Raw genomic sequence first — 17,410 nt, forward strand, 5'->3', positions numbered from 1 at the left:
GACAGAATGAATTTGAGGCTTCACCCAGTCTACATTCCCTCATTTGCAGTGCTCTTGCTGCCTGGCAACAGGGTACTATGGCCTGGCTTCCATTTTTTCAGATTTTACTAGGGAGTCTTCAACAGCCAGGTGGATCCTGATTCCCTATACAAAGGCCAGTGTGTTAATGTGTCTGTGATTCCATTCACAGGTAGTGAATCGTATGAAAAATTCACACAATGCCTTAATTTCCAACACAGTACTTAACTGTTCTTCCCTTCCCTCCTCTCTCCCTTTCATCTTCCTCGTGTATAGCAATCCTCATTCCTTGGAGTACATATCTTCTTGTGATCATTCCACATATTGCTTCACAGATTTACTGTTGCCCTAAGAACAAGTTGGATTTGCTATTCTATCCCCTTCTACACCATCAATTTGGTCAAGTCTTCTTTGATTATTTCTGTTTCTGGAGCTTCCAGGGACGCGTCTAGGAACGAGTCTTTGGATTTCGTGACTAGCGAAGGGCAGTGTTGGTCAGCCTTTACGATGTCTGACTTTACTCAGCCTGCTGTATCGGGACAGGGTGATCCGATGAGCGATTTCACGTTTATAAATGAGCTTGTCGATGCCGACTTTACTGCTCTGTTTGGGGACTTTAAGTGAGTATCTACTTCGTTGTTCTTGTTCTTGTCCTTTTATCGTCAACAAGTTCTGACATTACATGCTAGTAACTGGCATTCGGCACCGGAAAGCGGAGGGCCTAGTAGCAACACTCAAGATCCCTCGGGTCAAAACCTTCCAGATGAAAATCTTCAAAATCAAAGCCTCCCAGGCACCATCATGGCGCAGGACGCCGGTGGACACGGAGGTGTTCTTGACGCTTCGGGTGCCCTGCCTGATCCATTCGTTCTAGGATCGGACCCGGATCCAGTCGCATCGCCGGTCTCCCTGAATACAGGTGATCACAGTCTGGCCATAAGCTTCGAGAACGCCCAAATGGTTGCAATGGGTGACAACCAACCGAACCTCTTCGGGGAGGTGGAAGGTTATAATATCACTGGGCCTGCCAATCATACGGATCCTAGTACTACTGGGCAGTTCAATGCTGCGGCTCTGAACCAGACCGGATCTGTGCCTAGGAACCAAAATATGGCGAATCTGCAACACATGGACGCCCGTACTTTGGCCAATAAGTTCTATAGTGGTGAGATTGCGCATTTATCAAGCCCTATGAACGGTGTTCAGCATACTAGTTTGTCTCAAGCTCGCAATGCGCTACCGGGACAGTTCAGCATCATGCCTTTGTATCCGCGTGCAAATTGTCCTGAAAATAACAGCACGGACGTCGCGTATGATATTGACGATGACGATGACGGTGAGAATTTTCTGCAAGTTGGGGATAAGTTTTTGAACAACGCGTCGAACAACTTCGTGGACCCGGGCAACTATGTGGATAATGCCTCGGGGGCCTCACTCAGTTCCACGCCCGTTGAGCAGGCCGCAAGCATGATCGGAAATGTACCGGGACACCAGGCTGTTTCTTCCCAGGGGTCCCAGAGATGCACACCTCCATCGCAGCTCATTCATGCCACTGGTGTCTCGCAGGCAATTGCTACGCCAACAAACCAGCTTGATAGAAACCGATCAAATACTGGCTCCTCTGGCACTTCTGCCACCTCCCAAAGATGCCAAGCAGCTTCGCCTGCGGAACAGATTGCTGGAAGTGCTGGCAATCATGTCATTGGAAACCAGATCACGGGCAACCAGATCACTGGATATACACCCCAGCATGGGATTCAAGTGTACCAGCGTATCTCGCCGCCTCAGCAGGCTGCCAGTGGAAACAGCAGCGCAACCCGATCGTCGCCAGGATCCGGATCTGGACCACAGATGAACTCCAGTCCACCTGATTATCTGCCTGGCAAGCTCGGGACGGTCGACGGCTTCAATCAGCGCAGCTCATCTGGCAGCAGCGGATTCTCCGAACAGCAGATCACTCCCTCCCGCGGTTATCATATGGCCCCGGCCCAGAGCGGAGGAATCTCAGAATCAGCAGCCACTATCCCAGTCGTTACTGCTGCTCAGCCGACCATCACCCTCCAAGGGCCCGTTCATGACCCACGGCCAAGCTTCGTTCCGGATATTGAGCGGCTTATGAACCCTGAGGCCTATAATATGGACTGTAGTACATTCTATGCTTCAGTGGATGAAGCTAGGGCAGCTCGTCCGGTGCAGGCTGGTGTTCGAGAGGATACAACACTGCCCACGAACGAACTTCAGAAACGAGCCATTGTTAGAGCTCTTAGCGTGGCCATGCTAAGCACCAGGAAGGCCCAAGACAACCCCGGCATGATTAAGCCGTTCAAAGAGGGCAAGTACAGTGAGGAAAGGGTTGAAATCGTCTGCTGGGAGCTACTAGTGAGTATTGGCGTCAGACAGTACTGTTGTGTCATGGTCTAACATTGCGTTTAGGAGTGCGTTATTACCAGACAGATCTCGGGCTCATTGTTGACCCTTCACGGATTGAGGAAAAAGATTACTAGCGATCTGATGACATTTGCGGAACGTATCACTAGAGTTCTGGACTGCCTCGAAACTCAAAAAACGATCTGCAAACATCTTCTGGATCCCCCTTACATGCATCAGTTTGTTGATGATCCCCTCGCCGCCTATAAGCGTGTCATCGCCAACAAGACGCTGAACAAGCGCAAAGGGGAGGTGATGAACGCTGGCAAGCAAGTTCTTGGAGCCAAGAAGGCAGCTGAATCGACCACAATCAGCCAGCCGGTTAGGGTTGCCGTACCTACGGTGCCTTCAATGCCTTCAGTGCCTCCAGTGCCTACCGTGACCAATGTGCCCAATGTGCCTATGGTACCTATGGTGCCTACTACCGGCGTGACCATGACTCCGATCAGCACTCCTGGAAGCATTGCAGCGACTGGACGAAATCCCCAGCCTGCCACCCCAGCTCATGGGCACCAGCCAGTGGTGAACGTCATGGCCCAGGGACTCAGAACTAGGTACAATGGGTCCATGAGCGCAGGCACGCCTACCCCTGGACACCCAGCCAGACCTTCGGTTCCAATGGGCCACCACTCGGCGCCTCTGGCCAGACAAGCCGCTGCTCGCGCACATAACAATCGTGTGATGGGCCCGACCTCACACCCTCGACTCAGTGCCGGCTCCGTCCCCATGCCTCAGTCTGCTCCCGCATATGCCCAAACGCCCGACACCGTCTACAACCCAGTACGAACTCTGGGAAACATGATGCAGCGAAATATGATGGGACACGGCAACAACCCAGTTTCTGCTCAGGCCAACCCACACCTCCAAATGGGACAAGCCAATCCATACATGCAGATGGGACACCAACAGCAAGTGCTAGGCACTGTGCCAGGAGTGCGAAAGCGCAGAAGACAAGAAGCAGAAGATGAAGATGCTTCCCCTTCTGCCAAACGGCACCATTAATCTCACCACAACCATTACTACCTTTTGTTGAAAGATCATCGAACAGGCTCATACGAAAGAAAAGCGATCATGCGACGGCACCAGTTGCTTGCCTACACACTACTCAAAAGAATTCTCGAACACAATGAATGAAAGGCTCTACATCGGACAGGCAACACGAAAGCACCAGGTGCTCGTTAAGATACAACTCTCAAACTTTGGAATGACACATGCAATCGGCTCGAAGAAAGAGCGCGACAGCACAAGTTGCTAGTCAACCATTTACTCTACGAACGTTTACGACGACCACAGGCTTTTATGACAGAAAGGAACAGGACAGCAAGAATCTGCATGTCAAGAATAGAATACATCTCTCTCAACTCTCGATCTACAAGAACTTACACCTCAACATCATACAGATTGGACAGACCTCAACACACCACATCTGAACGTACTCCGACTTTACTACATCTGACTTGGTCCTACGATATTACGAGATACGATCTTACGAGGTTTTGGCTGTTGTACATGTTTTGTGATACCCCCCAGTCGATGATACACTTCTCTCCGACTTGCAGACTCTGGCGTTGCCATTGGAAATATTCTCATCTTCTTCTCTTTTCTCGTGACTGGAATAGTCTCGCATTTGGCTCAACACCCAGGGGTTTCTCTACTACATTTTGTCGAAAGACCAACATTCAGAAGGTGCACACAGTGCAACATTCAGGCTTAAGTGTACGGCGAGTTAGTTCGTCGACGCCTTTGATTAAGAACAATCGGTGCAGAGCTGGCCTCATGCACTGTTTTTGCTTCGTTTTCGGTTCCTTTTAGGTACATGGAAGGCTTTTCTCTGGTTTTTGTCAGAGTTTTGGGGCAGGATGGTTTCTTTTTCTTTTTTCTTGCTTGTCTTATGGTGGTTTTTCTTTCACATATTTGATTTTATTTGCTTTTTCTGCTTCTATGAGATTCATTTCCTTTTTGCTTTCTGTCTTATCCCTCGGGGGTACATACATAGTCTTTCATCTTTCTCACGGGTATCAAACACATCTTCGCCTGACGTGGCTGTATCTTTTGATTATCAGATTGCCAGAAATTATCTTTGTCTATAGCCCGATAGACAGAATCAATTTCACGCAGGCTTAATACCATAACGCTCATACGGGAAATTCTCTAGAGAAGGCAACAACTCCCCCAACCCATCCCCAATCTGCCCCGGCGTACCGGCGCTCTTCAACCTCCCCGAGACTAATTCATCCGCCTCACGCTCCGGCTCAGTCTTCTCCTCCTCTTTATGCTCCCCAGTAAGCCCAGCCAACACCTCCTCCTCACGCCCCTTATACGACTCCAACAAACCGGGATGCGGGACCCAAACCACCCGCATACCGGCCCTCCGACCGGCCTCAACGCCCGGCACCGCATCCTCAAAGACCAGACACTCCTCCGGCGTGATCTCAGTCTCTCCCTTTGCGCGCAGATTCGTGTTGATGGTCTCCAGCGCGAGCAGATAGATATCGGGAAGCGGCTTGCCTCGTCCCTTGCCAATGCGGGGATCGTCACCGAGCACTTGTTGAGATTTCGGGAATGCAGAGAACAAGTCGTCCAGGTGGCTGGCCTTCAGCTTGAAGTTCCGGCTGTGGGAAGACGTGGCGAGAGCGAGGTGCACGGGCTGGTCGGTGGCTTGGGTGGAAACAAGCTTGGCGAGGAGTTCCCTGACGCCGGGGAGGGGCTGGGATTGAGGGAAGAATTTCTCTTGCAGGGCGGATTGCTTCGCGGCGTATTCTTCGGGCGAGATGGGGAGTTGGGCCCAGTGGTGGAAGATTCGGCTGGCCTGGTTTGGTATGTCAGAGGAGTGATTGAAGGAGGAGCTGTGGAAGGAGGGTACTGGAGGCATATGCGATTCGAGCAATGTGGGCGGTGGGGGGGGAGTGATTCTACTTACATCTGGTTGGGGACGACCCTGCAATTGTGCCTTGATAGACCATGGGAGCATAGGCTTTCCATATTCCTGAAGAATGGCATTGGTGATATCCGTGTATTTGTCCTCCGAGTCGATGAGCAGGCCATCCATGTCGAAGAGACATGCCCGCACGCGGGGTAGACTGGGTATCAATCAGCTAATTGCGAGCTATTCTTGGGGGCAGTAAAGCTATACTTTTGTGCTGAGCTAGGCATTATGCAGTTACTCTCCTTGGATGTTTGAAATGCAAGGATAACCAGGTCAGCGTAGACAGGTGACAGCAATGATGCGCCTCGACCGTTAACGATGGATGATTATCGGAGATTGGCAGGAGGGGAAGTCAGTGCCTAAGGCAGGAAGGGGCAGCGGCAGGGACCGGCCATCTCCGACTCCGACTCGCCGACTCCGCGGAGCTGCAAGTAGCTTCTGGAACCGCCAGAGCAAAAGGAACCCACCGGAGGATCAACAAGCACCTGGTGAACCTACGAACCTCCAGAATCAAAGATGACGAACGATGCGAAACAAAGAGCCGAGAATGCGGCTAACAGTGACGGTGAAGAAGAAGAGGACGTGTTTCACGATGCGCGCTTCCCCGCTGAAGAAGAAACGGTGAGTTGAGCACAGCTATGTCTTTGCCCCTCATCATCAACAAAAGGATACTGATACGGCTACGATTACCAGCGACTCCTAGAAGAATCTCATACCATCAAAGCCGAAGCCAACAAACTCTTCACCGCAGCCTGCTATGATCAAGCTATCTCGTGCTATGACCGCGCCCTCGCCTCATGCCCCAACTACCTCGACTACGAAGTCGCCGTTCTGCGAAGCAACATGGCCGCATGTTATCTGAAACTTGAAGACTGGAAGGCGTCTGTCGACTCAGCGACTGCCTGTATCGATCGTTTGGATAAGGTGGTTCCCCCTGCGACAGGGACAGCAGATGGGGAGGGTGGTGACAAGGGAAAGCAACCGCAAGAGTCGAGTGGCGAAGACGCTGTGGTCGAGATAACGGGTGATGATGAAGAAGCCGAGGAGGAGCTGAAACGGTTACAAAAGCAGGATGAGAAGAAACGGGATGTGATGCGCATCCGCGCAAAGGCGCTAATGCGACGGGCCCGGGCAAAAATGCAGCTCGCGGGCTGGGGGAACCTGCAAGGGGCGGAAGAGGACTATAAGGAGCTGGCTGCGATGGATAATCTGCCGCCTGATGATAAGCGTGTTGTACAGAAGGCTCTGCGTGAGTTACCTGCGAAGATCGGTCAAGCGAGGGAGAAGGAGATGGGGGAGATGATGGGAAAGCTCAAGGATGTAAGTCGATGCTCTGTAGAGGTTAGTTATCGACATGCTAACGAATATAGCTGGGCAACGGATTTCTCAAGCCGTTTGGGCTGTCGACAGATAATTTCAAATTTGTGCAGGATCCAAAGACGGGTGGATATAGCATGAACTTCCAGTCATGAACTTTCAATCTGGTTGATCTGCCGATAGAATTGCTTGTTAACTTGCATTGTGGAGTCTGGTTTCGATAGTTGAGCGTCATATAAATTGGTCGTAATTCATGTCTGATATGGGATCTCTTGGTAGACAATATCTGCAAGTCATTAGCAGGACAGCTGTGGGTATAGATCGGTGCTATTGAAATGACGGACTCTGAGCCATGCCTTATGTTAAGCACAGCAGAAGTGACGGCAACACCCAAGAGTCTAACTGAAGTTGCTTAGCGGCTGCAGCAATCGGGACAAGTCCTCAACAGAGCCGAGCAAAGTGATACCAGAAAGAGTCAAGATGAGCATTGATTGATCCCCGCATATCCGCATGGGGGATTTCCGAGCGGGGGAGCTATATCCTTAACTCCGGATTGCCGTGAAGTTATATAGATACCATCCTTGTCCATAACTACATATTTCCTCTCTCATTGTCTCCATACACATCATGTCGAACATAATCCAGGCCACTACTCACCTCGGTGAGATCCGCGGGAAAACTACTAATGGTGTCACCCAGTTCCTGGGAATCAAGTACGCCACCCTGAAGAATAGACTCGCAGATGCGGAACTAGTCGAAAGGCGTGATGGAGGCATTCTTGATGCAACTGAAGATGGGTAAGACATTCGTCTGCCGAAATCTGCACGTTCTCTTTTGGATACACGTTAAAATGATTGTCTTTATAGACCAACCGCGATATCCCTCTAGGTGGATGTGACTTGGAACTCAGCGCGATTCAACACACTTTACCCAAGAAAGAACTCACCCAGTCAGATGTGGACTGTCTGAACCTGAACATTGCTGTTCCTGCAGGCACTTCTGCCCATCTAAAACTTCCCGTGTTTGTCTTTATCCATGGTGGTGGTCTCATGATTGGAGCGAATTCCTGGCCTCAATTCGACTACGAGCGTTTCGTCAAGTTGTCGATTGACAATGAACTGCCTGTAGTTGCGGTCTCAATCAAGTGAGTATATGTCTTGTGGCTATTTATGAAGCAAGGTTTATCTGACTATGATCAAGTTATCGCCTAGGACCATTGGGATTCTTGACCTCCGATGAATTGCGGAAAGCTGGATATAAAGCCAACAACGGGCTTCGGGATCAGAGGGTGGCTTTGCAGTGGGTACGCAGGCACATTGTGGACTTTGGAGGAGACCCCGAAAATATCACCGTTGCTGGAATGAGTGCTGGAGCAGGTAAGCTTTCTTTCTGCTCTTATATAAAGAAGGGGAATCTAACAGTATAGCCTCTGTCACTTTTCATCTCGATTCGGAAACACCGCTCTTCAAACGCGCTATTCTCATGAGTGGCTCTCGATTCTTTGTCCAAGCTCTGCCATACGACGTGCACGAGGGCAACTATCAACACGCCATGTCGACACTTGGACTGCAAAATGCTACGTCAGACGAGAGGATCAAGGCCCTTTTGGAATTACCCGGCCAAGATCTGCTTGCTAAGCTTCCTCCATCCGTCTTGTCTGCACCTGCATTCGATGGGGATATGGTGCCATCTGCCGCAACATATGCGCAGGTAGCTGATCGAGCAAGCAATATCCCTAGGGGGAAACAGTGGTGTCACGATTTACTGATTGGCGATGCGCAGTGTGATGTAAGTGGTCGGAGAGTAAGACTGGCCAGGTAGCTCGAACTCACCAAGATTTCCTCAGACCAATATCCTTGCGATCCTAATGCCTCATTTGAAGAACGCCTGTGCAGAGCGATTTGCGAAAGCAGTCCACTCCGTCTTTTCGACCAAGCAAGAACTAGCGACACAGATATTGGCAGGATACGGTTTGACCGCCGAGATTGCAGACGATGAGGCTTTCCCTGCGGTACTCAACTACTTAAACGATATCTTCATATTGGCGCCAACGCTGACATACTCACGCGGGTGGAGAGGGCGCACACATGTCTACTACTTCAACGAGGAGAATCCCTGGGATGGACCTTGGAAAGGCAAGGCTGGCCACATATTGGATGTCGCTTATTTGTTCCAGAATTTCCGCGAGTTCATGAGCCCCGCTCAGCAGAAGGTCGCAGCTGCATTCGCAGTTGATTTCTTCAAGTTCTGCCATGGCATTGAGCCATGGCCTGCCGTAGTAGATGGAGACATCGAGAAAGGATTTACGGCGCGAGTCTATGGACCCTCCTGTGAGGGAGAGACAGCTGCGCAAGTAACTCAAGCTTACGGTGGTACCAGTCGACGAAGGCCGGTTTTATTCGATCTTTCTGACGAAGCATCCTTGGACGAACTGGCAAAGGTTGCTGCCATATTCATGACAAATTAATACTGCATTGCTTGAATGTAAGAGACGTATAGTTTGCTAAAGAAAGGGCAGGGTTGCAACTTCCCTCATTAAACCAGAAGAGCACCATTCATTCACTCAATTCTTGTCTTCTCAAAATTTCCCAAGATAAATAACTCTTCCTCATTCGCTTCTCCACAGACCTATCTTTCATACCGTCTCATTCTTATATTTTCCTAAAATGCAACAGAGAAGAGTACTCCTTCCAGGATCAACTGCACCTTATGACCCTTTACGCCCATGGTTTCCACGATATGGAGCTGGCAATGGAGAAGGGTAAGTAAGTGCGACCATGCGACGCACAGTATATTAACCACCAAAGGACTCCCTAGTTCCGCGGCAACATTATCTCATTGAATTCCATCGACTACTTCCAAGGCTGGCCAACATCATTGGCATGCCTAATTGTGGACGTGCATGAACCCTTTTGGAAAGCGTGTGTGGTGACCGTCCAAGTCGAGGGACCTCTGGGCACTCTAGGCGGAACACTACACATCAGAATGTTTGACAGACGCTTTACAGGAGGCATACGAGTGAGATATGGATGTCCTATTTGGTGTCATGCCGTCGAAGCGGGATACCGGCAATATGGGCAATTGCCAGTCGCACCGTATGCGCAGACACCAATCACCTCCGCAGATAGCAAAGAACCGCAAAATACTCGAAGCATCAATCAGAGAGAAGCCGATATCCAGAATGCTATAACTTATTACTATCAAACGGAACTGCACGCGTACAATACTCTCGCTGACCTTCAAACGGGACATATCCCCAAACTGCTTGGTACTGCCACGATGGCATGGGAAGTAACGAATGGGACGGGGAGTACTTTTATCGGGTCATGTCCTGCATTGATTCTCGTCCCTCTCAATGGGATTCCCTTTCTCAACATGAACTACATTCTGCAGCACACCTGGCACTATATATTTTTGGATATCGTCAACATCAGAAAGATCCTGAAAGATCGTGACCTACATGCAATTGATACGACCCCGAGAAACATTGTGATCGTTCCAAGCCATCCTTGGGGTCTCTTCAAAGCTGTTTTGCTTAGCCTGCAGATGAATGACGGGCCTGGGGAGACTGGGACATCGACCACCAATCACTGAAGGGGTCTCATGCTCGTGCCAGACGATGGAAGGCATACGACTATGCTGCAGGAATCTCCACGGAATGGCTATCATTAGTGTATATAGTGAGGCGTTTCAGTCTCGGACGTTGGGGTTTTTGGTCTTGGTTTCCGGTTGGTGGTATCAACACTTAACTTATGTAGCTCGCGAGCAATTTGAAATGTCGTCGGTCGGCTTCAGAAGACCTGAGGAAGAGGGTTCCAACAGATCAGACAACAGTCTACATTGCAAGACTCGGGATCTGTCTTCGTATCACCTAATTTTCATACAATCACAACTAGTAACACACAACTACTCCCCGCCACGACTCCTAACCCAACACCGCCCCTCACACACCTCATAAACAACCTAAGATACAGTTGCATTAACCGTAGTATTGAGGAAGCTCGAGCCCAGCTTCGCCTCCGCAGCCTTAATCAAAGCCTCCACGGCATTATCGAAATTAGAGAACATCTTACCCACGACAGACTCGCCACAGGTACTCTCCTGAACAGTTGTGCTCGAATCGCTACTAGTAGTATCGCGCTTCTTGAAGCTAATCCCAGGGGTAATTTCCACACAGTTGTACTGAGACTCAGCAGCACGTAACTGGCAGATCTCATCTGTCTTACAGTCACCTGTGCACTCGGAGACATCCCAACCGCGGCTCTTGCGGGCGTAGTAGTCCTGGAAAACGGAGTCGTCATTCTCAAACAGAACAGTGACATTGTGCCAGAAGGCCGGAGTCAGCTCAGCGGCGCTGTCCGTGACGGGTGGGTCGAGGAGGGATCCGTAGGTCTCCTTGGCAGAGTAGTATTTCTCCCAGGTGGGCTTTGTCTGGTAGGTAGAGCTGGACATGTTGGTGATGTACTCGGTGAAGTCGAGGACACCGAAAGTGACGGGGTCGACGGAGTAGACGCGGAACGCAGGGTTACCGGAGGTGGGGGTCATGGCGGGCATGATGTAGGACATCATGGTGGCGGTGTCTGCGGACTGGTCCGTGTAGTTGGAGTAGGCGAGTTCGAATTCATCTTTGTGGGTGTGGCCGTAGAAGACAGCGGCGATGGTGGCGTCGTAGCGCTGGATGATCTGGTTGAAGTAGTTAGAGGCATCATGGAAGGTGTCGCCCGACCCCATGGGCATGTGGCCCATTAACCAGACGCGCTCGCCGGCTGTTTCGGCTGCAGAGAGCTCGTCCACGAGCCAGGCGAGCTGGCCGCTGGGGTCCGTCTCCATGGTCTTCTCGTACAGCCAGAAGTTCTCTTTGTAGTAGAAGTTGGTGTTGAAGGAGATGATACGCAGGTTTCCGCCGGAGTATTTGACCGAGTAGGCGCCATAGTCGTCTGCCGTGCTGGCTGCGGTGGATCCGATCCATTGGCTCCAGTCGGAGGAGAGAGTGTCGTATGCCCACTGGCTGGAGATGGTGGTGTCGACATCAGCTGGTGGGAAGGAGTTCACTGGGGCGCAATCGTGGTTGCCGGTGACGCCGTAGACAAGGTCGAAGTAGTCGGCCATCCGAGAGTTATAGGCGTCGTTCAGGTCATTGGTCACTTCGGTTTCATTGACCAACCAGACGGCACCTTCGACGACATCGCCTGTGAATATGACGAATGAGGCGTCGGGGACGAGCTCCTGGATAGCAGAATACATGCTCTCCTCCAGCGTGAGAGGGGCATCGCAGTTGTGGTTGCCATACTCGCCCGCTGGGTAGTCCGTCACACCTGGGTCGTCGGAGGAAGTATAAGGGCGGCAGCAAATGGGCTTGGTACAATTGTAGCTGGCGAAATGGTTAGTTCTCGTCTCCTAGTAAGTGGATAAAGCTCACGTACTTGGCGCCAGTCTCGTACGAAAGATCAACGTGAATGTCGCTGATGTGAACAATCTGCAGAGGAGTTTCTCCGCTCGGTGCCGGGCGAGAGGCATTCGCCGGTTTGGCAGATGGGAAATCTACGGTATACTCGGCCACTGCAGGGTAATCGCACAGCCCAAAAATAGTAGTACAGAAGAGAACCGCCGTCTTCGAGGGGACGTCCATGTAGCGCAGGTCGTGAGCCAGGATTGGCCCTTCGAGGGAAATCGCACCCTTACAAACGTCATCGTCATCCACCTGAAAAAGCGTCAGCCTTGTTCAACAGAGCCTGGAACCCAAAGAGGCTTACTCCAGCCAGAATGCAAACTTCCGTAATCACATCCACAAAGTCATCATTGCCCAAGTGGGCAAGAGCCTGCAGAACAACAAGAAGAGCCTGCGAACATGTATAAGAATGAGCATCAAGCGCTAGTCTCAAAGTGCCGAGTGGAGCGACAAACCTCGCATGCTGCACAGGTGGCAGCATTCTCAATATCAGTCAGGATCTCACTAACTGTCGACCTCTTAGCGATACCAGTCTCGGTGGAGGCGAGAGCAGCACCGAGAAGGCCCCCAAAACACAATAAATCGGAGATTCTCATTTTGCGTAAAGGCAAGGTTGGTGCATCAGAGTTGCTGTCCAACAGCCCAGGCCAAGGGTTTTTGCGCGGCTTATATAGGTGCGATGGCCACATCTTCAGGCGGGCTGTATCTCCGCCAGTCGCCCCTTGATCACCTGTTCAAAACGCACATAGTATAGATCATCCATATGACACTAGAGGGAGGCCGGACGAAATTCCTTCCGCCTTTCTGCACGTTCTTCCGGGCTCCGCGATGATTGAATGGTGGGTAAATAGCCGGTGGAGATAGGGCAGCGCGGACTCCATGACAGCGAGGGGCATGCCGAGGCCCTCGTGCTAGCGATTGGAGGGCAGGCTTGTGGCAGGCTCGAGAAGAAATTAAAATCAATTTAGCCCTGCAGGGGCAATGGATGAAAGCCGGATTGTCACGGAATTGGCTGCACGCTAAGGAGGATAGTGATAAGCGATCCGTGACTATTACGGCGATGCCTTCCCGTCCTGGTCTGGTAGCGGACGCTATCCTCTCTTCTGCAAGACAATATGGCCCGATCCTATTACACCGTAGACCTTAGCTGTATAACATATGAAGCCTATTAGCAGCACTCAATCCTTCAGAGAGAATGGTGGCATCACTGGCGAGAAAGGAGACATGGGTCTGAAGTATATGTTGAATAGCATGAGCGACTATAGAAACCGACAATAGGCCGTTCGTGAAGGATTGCTGGTCCGAGGAAACACCGATCGGGGAAAATTAAAGCTGCGCGTCTGGGTTATGTGAAATGACGCAGACACCATAATAGAACCTCAGTAGCACCACTATTAGAGACATTTGTGAGCTGCGTTTGTGTCTGGCTTCTGGTGTCCAGTGCTTGTGTGTACTATTTAGCCGAGTCTCCGCAAGATGTAATCGAGATTTTAGTGCAGGTAAGCTGTGATATCCGACAGTGCTACATTAATGCCATAGAAAAGTCAGCTAAAGTACACTTCAATGATAAGGTACGCTCGGGGTCAGGGTGTTCACTGCTGGCAAGATCATGTGAGCTTGTTGCGCTTGTTAGACTTTCACGGTTGCTAGATTGCGTCTTCTTTGGATAGCTCAAGATATTTCTGCGCAGCTAATATCAATGCAGGAGTTGTCTATGGCGAGAGTTGTACTTTGGGTCTCTGATAGCATTTCTCAAAGGAAGGAGTTGGTGTGTGGGAGATGCCGATTCGGAGGCATGACGCTATCTCCTCAGGTTCAATTCGCGTCCTTTTTTATTTTTCAACACCAGAAATTCACGTGTTCCATGCCTATCGATTTGGCGTTATACTTTACTGGATCCATAGCTTTATATGTGGGAGAGTTTATACGTATATACCCAACCACCATGTGGTATATCCCATCCTTTAAGAGCTCATTCAGAGGATTCAAGATTGAAAAGGGGCGACGAGAAAAACTCGTATGCTGTAGTAAATAGAGACTTAGTCGAATACTACCTGTCCAACTTGCATTATTTGTAGTGCTAGGAATCATCACGACATTAGCGATCCATCAAAGCCTCAAACATCTGTATAAGATATTGTTGCTCATCTTCGGACATGTGGATTCGCTGTGTCATGCCATATCCGTCCCTGAGTCGCGCAAGAAGAATTGCCTTTCCTGTCTTCGATCTGACAGCTGCTTCAATCGTCTTCACAATCCCATGAAAAGGGTACGCGACAAGCCCAATGCCAGCTGTTCATAAATAGTAATCAGCGGTCGCTCTATATGGGGTTCGAATATTCGGGAATAATTACTCACCGGAAGGGACTTTAGTTGCAAGCCCAATGGTTCCTTTTGCAAATCCTTTGACGGCCCCTAGCGCCCCCTCTTCTCTGGCGCCTTTGATGGGCTCAGTGAATAATCCCTTGAACCCATCTGTCATGCCGTCCACAAAGTTCTTGCCACCCATCGTGGCACCAGACTTCCAATCACGAACCGAGCCATACTGCTTAGGTTCGTCCCCATAGAGTCGAGGAACTTGTCGGAAACCCTCGGCAGCAGCGTAGGGAATGTCTACTACCACGCCTTTGAAGTATGCTCCCGTGAACTTCCCAAAGCCCTTCAAAGAGGCCCCAACCACATTTCCCGCCGTTGCTAACGCGTTTTTGTGGGGCTTACTGTCGGTAGCAGTCTCCGTACGTTTCGGTTCTGAAGGCCGCCTACTTGTCTCGGAAAGGACTGAACTGGATCCAGAAGACGACGACATTGTAGTTGTGGAAAGCGCAGATCCAGTTCGAGATATCGGTGGCTTCAGAGAACGGCTAGATGTGTATTCCTTGTATGGGTTGTATAGCATCTCCCCAGTCGATTTGAGCATCGCAGATCCTGTGCTTGTAGAGGCGGATATAATGCCGGTCACAGGGTCCCAACGACGGTTCTCAATATAGATCGGGTTGACGGTGTTGCTGTGAACCTCAAGTCAGCACGAGCGAACGAATTCTTCGAGCACCAATAGTAAGTGACAAAAGATACTTACCACCGAAGCTCATTTGCGTTGAGCCTGCCGTTGTCTATCAATAATTGAACAGCTAATTTGGAAAGTTTCAAACTCTTCTTAGACCGCTTGTAAGTCCAAGTAGCAGGCTGATTGGGTATCAGTGAGCAACGCATCTTGTGCAACGGCAAATGGCGATGGAAAGATCGAACAGCTGCTGCTACTCCTGACTCATGTTGCATCTTAAGGGCGATGTCTCGGGCTGACTCTGCTGCAGCCGGTTTCAACGAGAAAGCGATGGCTCCAGCCAAATTCTCCGCGCTGAGTGAGGCATAAGGAATCGGCCTAGCTCCAGCACCAGAATTTGCCACCATGTTGCCCCAAAACGGTTGGCTATAACAGGTCAGCACTGGTATTGACTGGGAGTAGCCTTCGTATAGTGTACTTACTCCCCAAAGAATGGCACGATCGTAGTCGGCCGACCGTTAGCAAGACCGCACGCGGTTGTCCCAGCACCTCCATGGTGCACCACTGCAGCAACGTGCTTGAAAAGCCATTCATGCGGGCAATCATCAATGTAATAAATATTGGGATTGGGTCCACCACCTAGTTTGCTCCAGCCGCGTGAGATAATGGCACGAACACCAGTCTTCGCGATTGCTTCTAGGATAATTCCTGTCATCTTCTGAGGATTGTCAATCACAATGCTGCCGAAACCTATATATATGGGTGTTGCACCCGATTTGAGGAAGTCCTTCAATCCCGGTGGCGGTTCGTAGGATGGTGGATCCCTGAAGAAGAAGCCACAGACATCTAATCCATTAGTTTCCGATTCTATCCAGTAGCAAACGGTATCCAAGGAGTGCCTACCAATATTAGCTGGCCAGTCCCGCGGCCTTGGGATCAAGGCAGGCGACCAGCAATAAGTAAAAGGAACCTTCAACGTTTCAGCCAACCTGGGGCCTTCCGTGGTCGGAATCGGCTCCAGATCGATGGATGCCCGCCATCGATTAACTACATCTCCAAGTCTATGTAAGGACATTAGCAATTATCTCCTACTAGTATCGTGATTGCACGTACCCTTGCCATGTAAGCCATTCTACAACTCCATAAGAGACCCAGTTTGCTACACTGGGGTTCATCTCAGAAGAGCTCAGGTTGGCAAGCGGGTGAGGGAAAGCCTTGGTACTGGTCCAAGGCATGGTGAACATGAGGTGAACGGGAATACTCAAAGCCTGGGCACAATGAATATGGGCAAAGCTAGGTGGGTTTGCAATGATTGCATCCGCTACAAAGGGGATCTTTGTAACAGGGTCATCTTCGATGCAAGACTTCCAGCAGCCATGAAGCATCTCATTTACCATTGCCCGCTTCTTCTGAACCTCTCCGGCGCGCAGGCTGCTGATTTGAGGTATTAATCCTGGATTCTTGACCATGAAAGCCATGAGCTCTGCGGGATCGCCACCTATGGGATAGAACTCAAGGCCGGACTGAGTGACAAATTCAGAAAACACATCGTGTGTGGCTATTCGGACTCGATGCCCATATTTCTGGAGCTCGGTACCTAAGGCGATGAAGGGTTGCACATCACCCCTGCTGCCCACAATTTGTATCACGATGTTCAGTTGAATGTCACATTGCAGCAGCTCGTCCTTTACCGGCTGACCCTCGGAGTAATCTGGGGGCGGGTTTTGGAGATCCTCTTGCTGTAGCTCAATGATCGAGGCTAAAGTTCTTGCCAGTTTTGAATCGAGGTCGACATTGATGCGACCATTGGCTTTGTCGATGATTAGTCCTTCGTACTGCTATTTTCATGGTCATGGAATTGATCCGCTCACCCTGTACATCTGCCGATTCGACCACAAGTCCACCATCAGTGTATGGTGAATACGGCGGAGGTGCCTGGTCATATGTTGACGAACCAGGGTCGCTACAACCGAGCCGTGGGTCTTTTTCCATATCTCAACGCCACACCCCGAAGACCAGGACAAATTCCCCTTAGACAGAGATATTCTAAGAGAAGCTCCATGATGGGATCTTCTGGGAGGGGAGATATATATGGTGATGGGGAACAGGCAATAAGCTTTTGTGCAACCCCTGGTACGAATAGTAGGAAGTCCCTGCTGTACTTCGTATTCGTCTTTGATACTATAAACAGACTAGTGTGGCATTGGAGAGTCAAACCTTGGCAACCAAAGAGAAAAATCCTCGGCTTGGCGGTGATAGTTGGAACCCGCTG

The 17,410-nt window shown here is 50.4% G+C and overlaps 8 protein-coding genes across 8 annotated transcripts; 5 read left to right on the plus strand and 3 right to left on the minus strand.

The window, feature by feature from the left end:
* The first annotated feature begins 327 nt into the window (after nucleotides 1-327).
* On the plus strand, nucleotides 328-3,685 carry ASPBRDRAFT_654937 (uncharacterized protein). Its single transcript, XM_067628549.1, has 3 exons — nucleotides 328-638; nucleotides 708-2,397; nucleotides 2,452-3,685. The coding sequence occupies exons 1-3, from the start codon at nucleotides 526-528 to the stop codon at nucleotides 3,445-3,447; spliced, it is 2,799 nt and encodes a 932-aa protein (XP_067484738.1). The 5' UTR covers nucleotides 328-525; the 3' UTR covers nucleotides 3,448-3,685.
* A 3-nt stretch (nucleotides 3,686-3,688) lies between these two features.
* On the plus strand, nucleotides 3,689-4,406 carry ASPBRDRAFT_239097 (uncharacterized protein). Its single transcript, XM_067622028.1, has one exon. It carries the CDS (start codon nucleotides 3,745-3,747, stop codon nucleotides 4,255-4,257), a length of 513 nt encoding a protein of 170 aa, XP_067484739.1. The 5' UTR covers nucleotides 3,689-3,744; the 3' UTR covers nucleotides 4,258-4,406.
* Nucleotides 4,182-5,706, minus strand: ASPBRDRAFT_141272 (haloacid dehalogenase superfamily protein). Its single transcript, XM_067619177.1, has 3 exons — nucleotides 5,579-5,706; nucleotides 5,366-5,525; nucleotides 4,182-5,254 (listed from the first exon to the last, which is right to left on the minus strand). Exons 1-3 carry the CDS (start codon nucleotides 5,596-5,598, stop codon nucleotides 4,556-4,558), a joined length of 879 nt encoding a protein of 292 aa, XP_067484740.1. The 5' UTR covers nucleotides 5,599-5,706; the 3' UTR covers nucleotides 4,182-4,555.
* Nucleotides 5,707-5,829: 123 nt separating this feature from the next.
* Nucleotides 5,830-7,182, plus strand: ASPBRDRAFT_36708 (uncharacterized protein). Its single transcript, XM_067623568.1, has 3 exons — nucleotides 5,830-5,992; nucleotides 6,065-6,691; nucleotides 6,742-7,182. The coding sequence occupies exons 1-3, from the start codon at nucleotides 5,888-5,890 to the stop codon at nucleotides 6,841-6,843; spliced, it is 834 nt and encodes a 277-aa protein (XP_067484741.1). The 5' UTR covers nucleotides 5,830-5,887; the 3' UTR covers nucleotides 6,844-7,182.
* Nucleotides 7,183-7,315: 133 nt separating this feature from the next.
* On the plus strand, nucleotides 7,316-9,155 carry ASPBRDRAFT_50371 (putative carboxylesterase; the record flags this gene model as incomplete). Its single annotated transcript, XM_067626528.1, has 5 exons — nucleotides 7,316-7,485; nucleotides 7,599-7,832; nucleotides 7,889-8,064; nucleotides 8,115-8,476; nucleotides 8,535-9,155. 5 exons carry the CDS (start codon nucleotides 7,316-7,318, stop codon nucleotides 9,153-9,155), a joined length of 1,563 nt encoding a protein of 520 aa, XP_067484742.1.
* Nucleotides 9,156-9,413: 258 nt separating this feature from the next.
* Nucleotides 9,414-10,282, plus strand: ASPBRDRAFT_202458 (uncharacterized protein; the record flags this gene model as incomplete). Its single annotated transcript, XM_067621636.1, has 2 exons — nucleotides 9,414-9,449; nucleotides 9,506-10,282. The coding sequence occupies 2 exons, from the start codon at nucleotides 9,414-9,416 to the stop codon at nucleotides 10,280-10,282; spliced, it is 813 nt and encodes a 270-aa protein (XP_067484743.1).
* A 369-nt stretch (nucleotides 10,283-10,651) lies between these two features.
* ASPBRDRAFT_112481 (uncharacterized protein) lies at nucleotides 10,652-12,733 on the minus strand (the record flags this gene model as incomplete). Its single annotated transcript, XM_067616656.1, has 4 exons — nucleotides 10,652-12,059; nucleotides 12,112-12,389; nucleotides 12,442-12,528; nucleotides 12,593-12,733. The coding sequence occupies 4 exons, from the start codon at nucleotides 12,731-12,733 to the stop codon at nucleotides 10,652-10,654; spliced, it is 1,914 nt and encodes a 637-aa protein (XP_067484744.1).
* A 1,502-nt stretch (nucleotides 12,734-14,235) lies between these two features.
* ASPBRDRAFT_113249 (putative sterol glucosyltransferase) lies at nucleotides 14,236-17,130 on the minus strand (the record flags this gene model as incomplete). Its single annotated transcript, XM_067616727.1, has 7 exons — nucleotides 14,236-14,429; nucleotides 14,496-15,142; nucleotides 15,214-15,564; nucleotides 15,621-15,984; nucleotides 16,042-16,199; nucleotides 16,252-16,948; nucleotides 17,010-17,130. The coding sequence occupies 7 exons, from the start codon at nucleotides 17,128-17,130 to the stop codon at nucleotides 14,236-14,238; spliced, it is 2,532 nt and encodes an 843-aa protein (XP_067484745.1).
* Between the last annotated feature and the right edge of the window lie 280 nt (nucleotides 17,131-17,410).

Source organism: Aspergillus brasiliensis (genome assembly GCF_001889945.1).
Source record: "Aspergillus brasiliensis CBS 101740 unplaced genomic scaffold ASPBRscaffold_1, whole genome shotgun sequence".
In the NCBI taxonomy this organism is placed as follows: domain Eukaryota; kingdom Fungi; phylum Ascomycota; class Eurotiomycetes; order Eurotiales; family Aspergillaceae; genus Aspergillus; species Aspergillus brasiliensis.

Coding starts and splice junctions, on each gene's coding strand:
- ASPBRDRAFT_36708 (XM_067623568.1), top strand. CDS start 5,888: ATGACGAACGATGCGAAACAAAGAGCCGAGAATGCGGCTAACAGTGAC. Junction 5,993..6,064: donor TCCCCGCTGAAGAAGAAACG/GTGAGTTGAGCA, acceptor TACGATTACCAG/CGACTCCTAGAAGAATCTCA. Junction 6,692..6,741: donor TGATGGGAAAGCTCAAGGAT/GTAAGTCGATGC, acceptor TAACGAATATAG/CTGGGCAACGGATTTCTCAA.
- ASPBRDRAFT_654937 (XM_067628549.1), top strand. CDS start 526: ATGTCTGACTTTACTCAGCCTGCTGTATCGGGACAGGGTGATCCGATG. Junction 639..707: donor GCTCTGTTTGGGGACTTTAA/GTGAGTATCTAC, acceptor ATTACATGCTAG/TAACTGGCATTCGGCACCGG. Junction 2,398..2,451: donor TCGTCTGCTGGGAGCTACTA/GTGAGTATTGGC, acceptor CATTGCGTTTAG/GAGTGCGTTATTACCAGACA.
- ASPBRDRAFT_239097 (XM_067622028.1), top strand. CDS start 3,745: ATGACAGAAAGGAACAGGACAGCAAGAATCTGCATGTCAAGAATAGAA.
- ASPBRDRAFT_141272 (XM_067619177.1), bottom strand. CDS start 5,598: ATGCCTAGCTCAGCACAAAA. Junction 5,526..5,578: donor ATGCCTAGCTCAGCACAAAA/GTATAGCTTTAC, acceptor ATTGATACCCAG/TCTACCCCGCGTGCGGGCAT. Junction 5,255..5,365: donor AGGGTCGTCCCCAACCAGAT/GTAAGTAGAATC, acceptor ATACCAAACCAG/GCCAGCCGAATCTTCCACCA.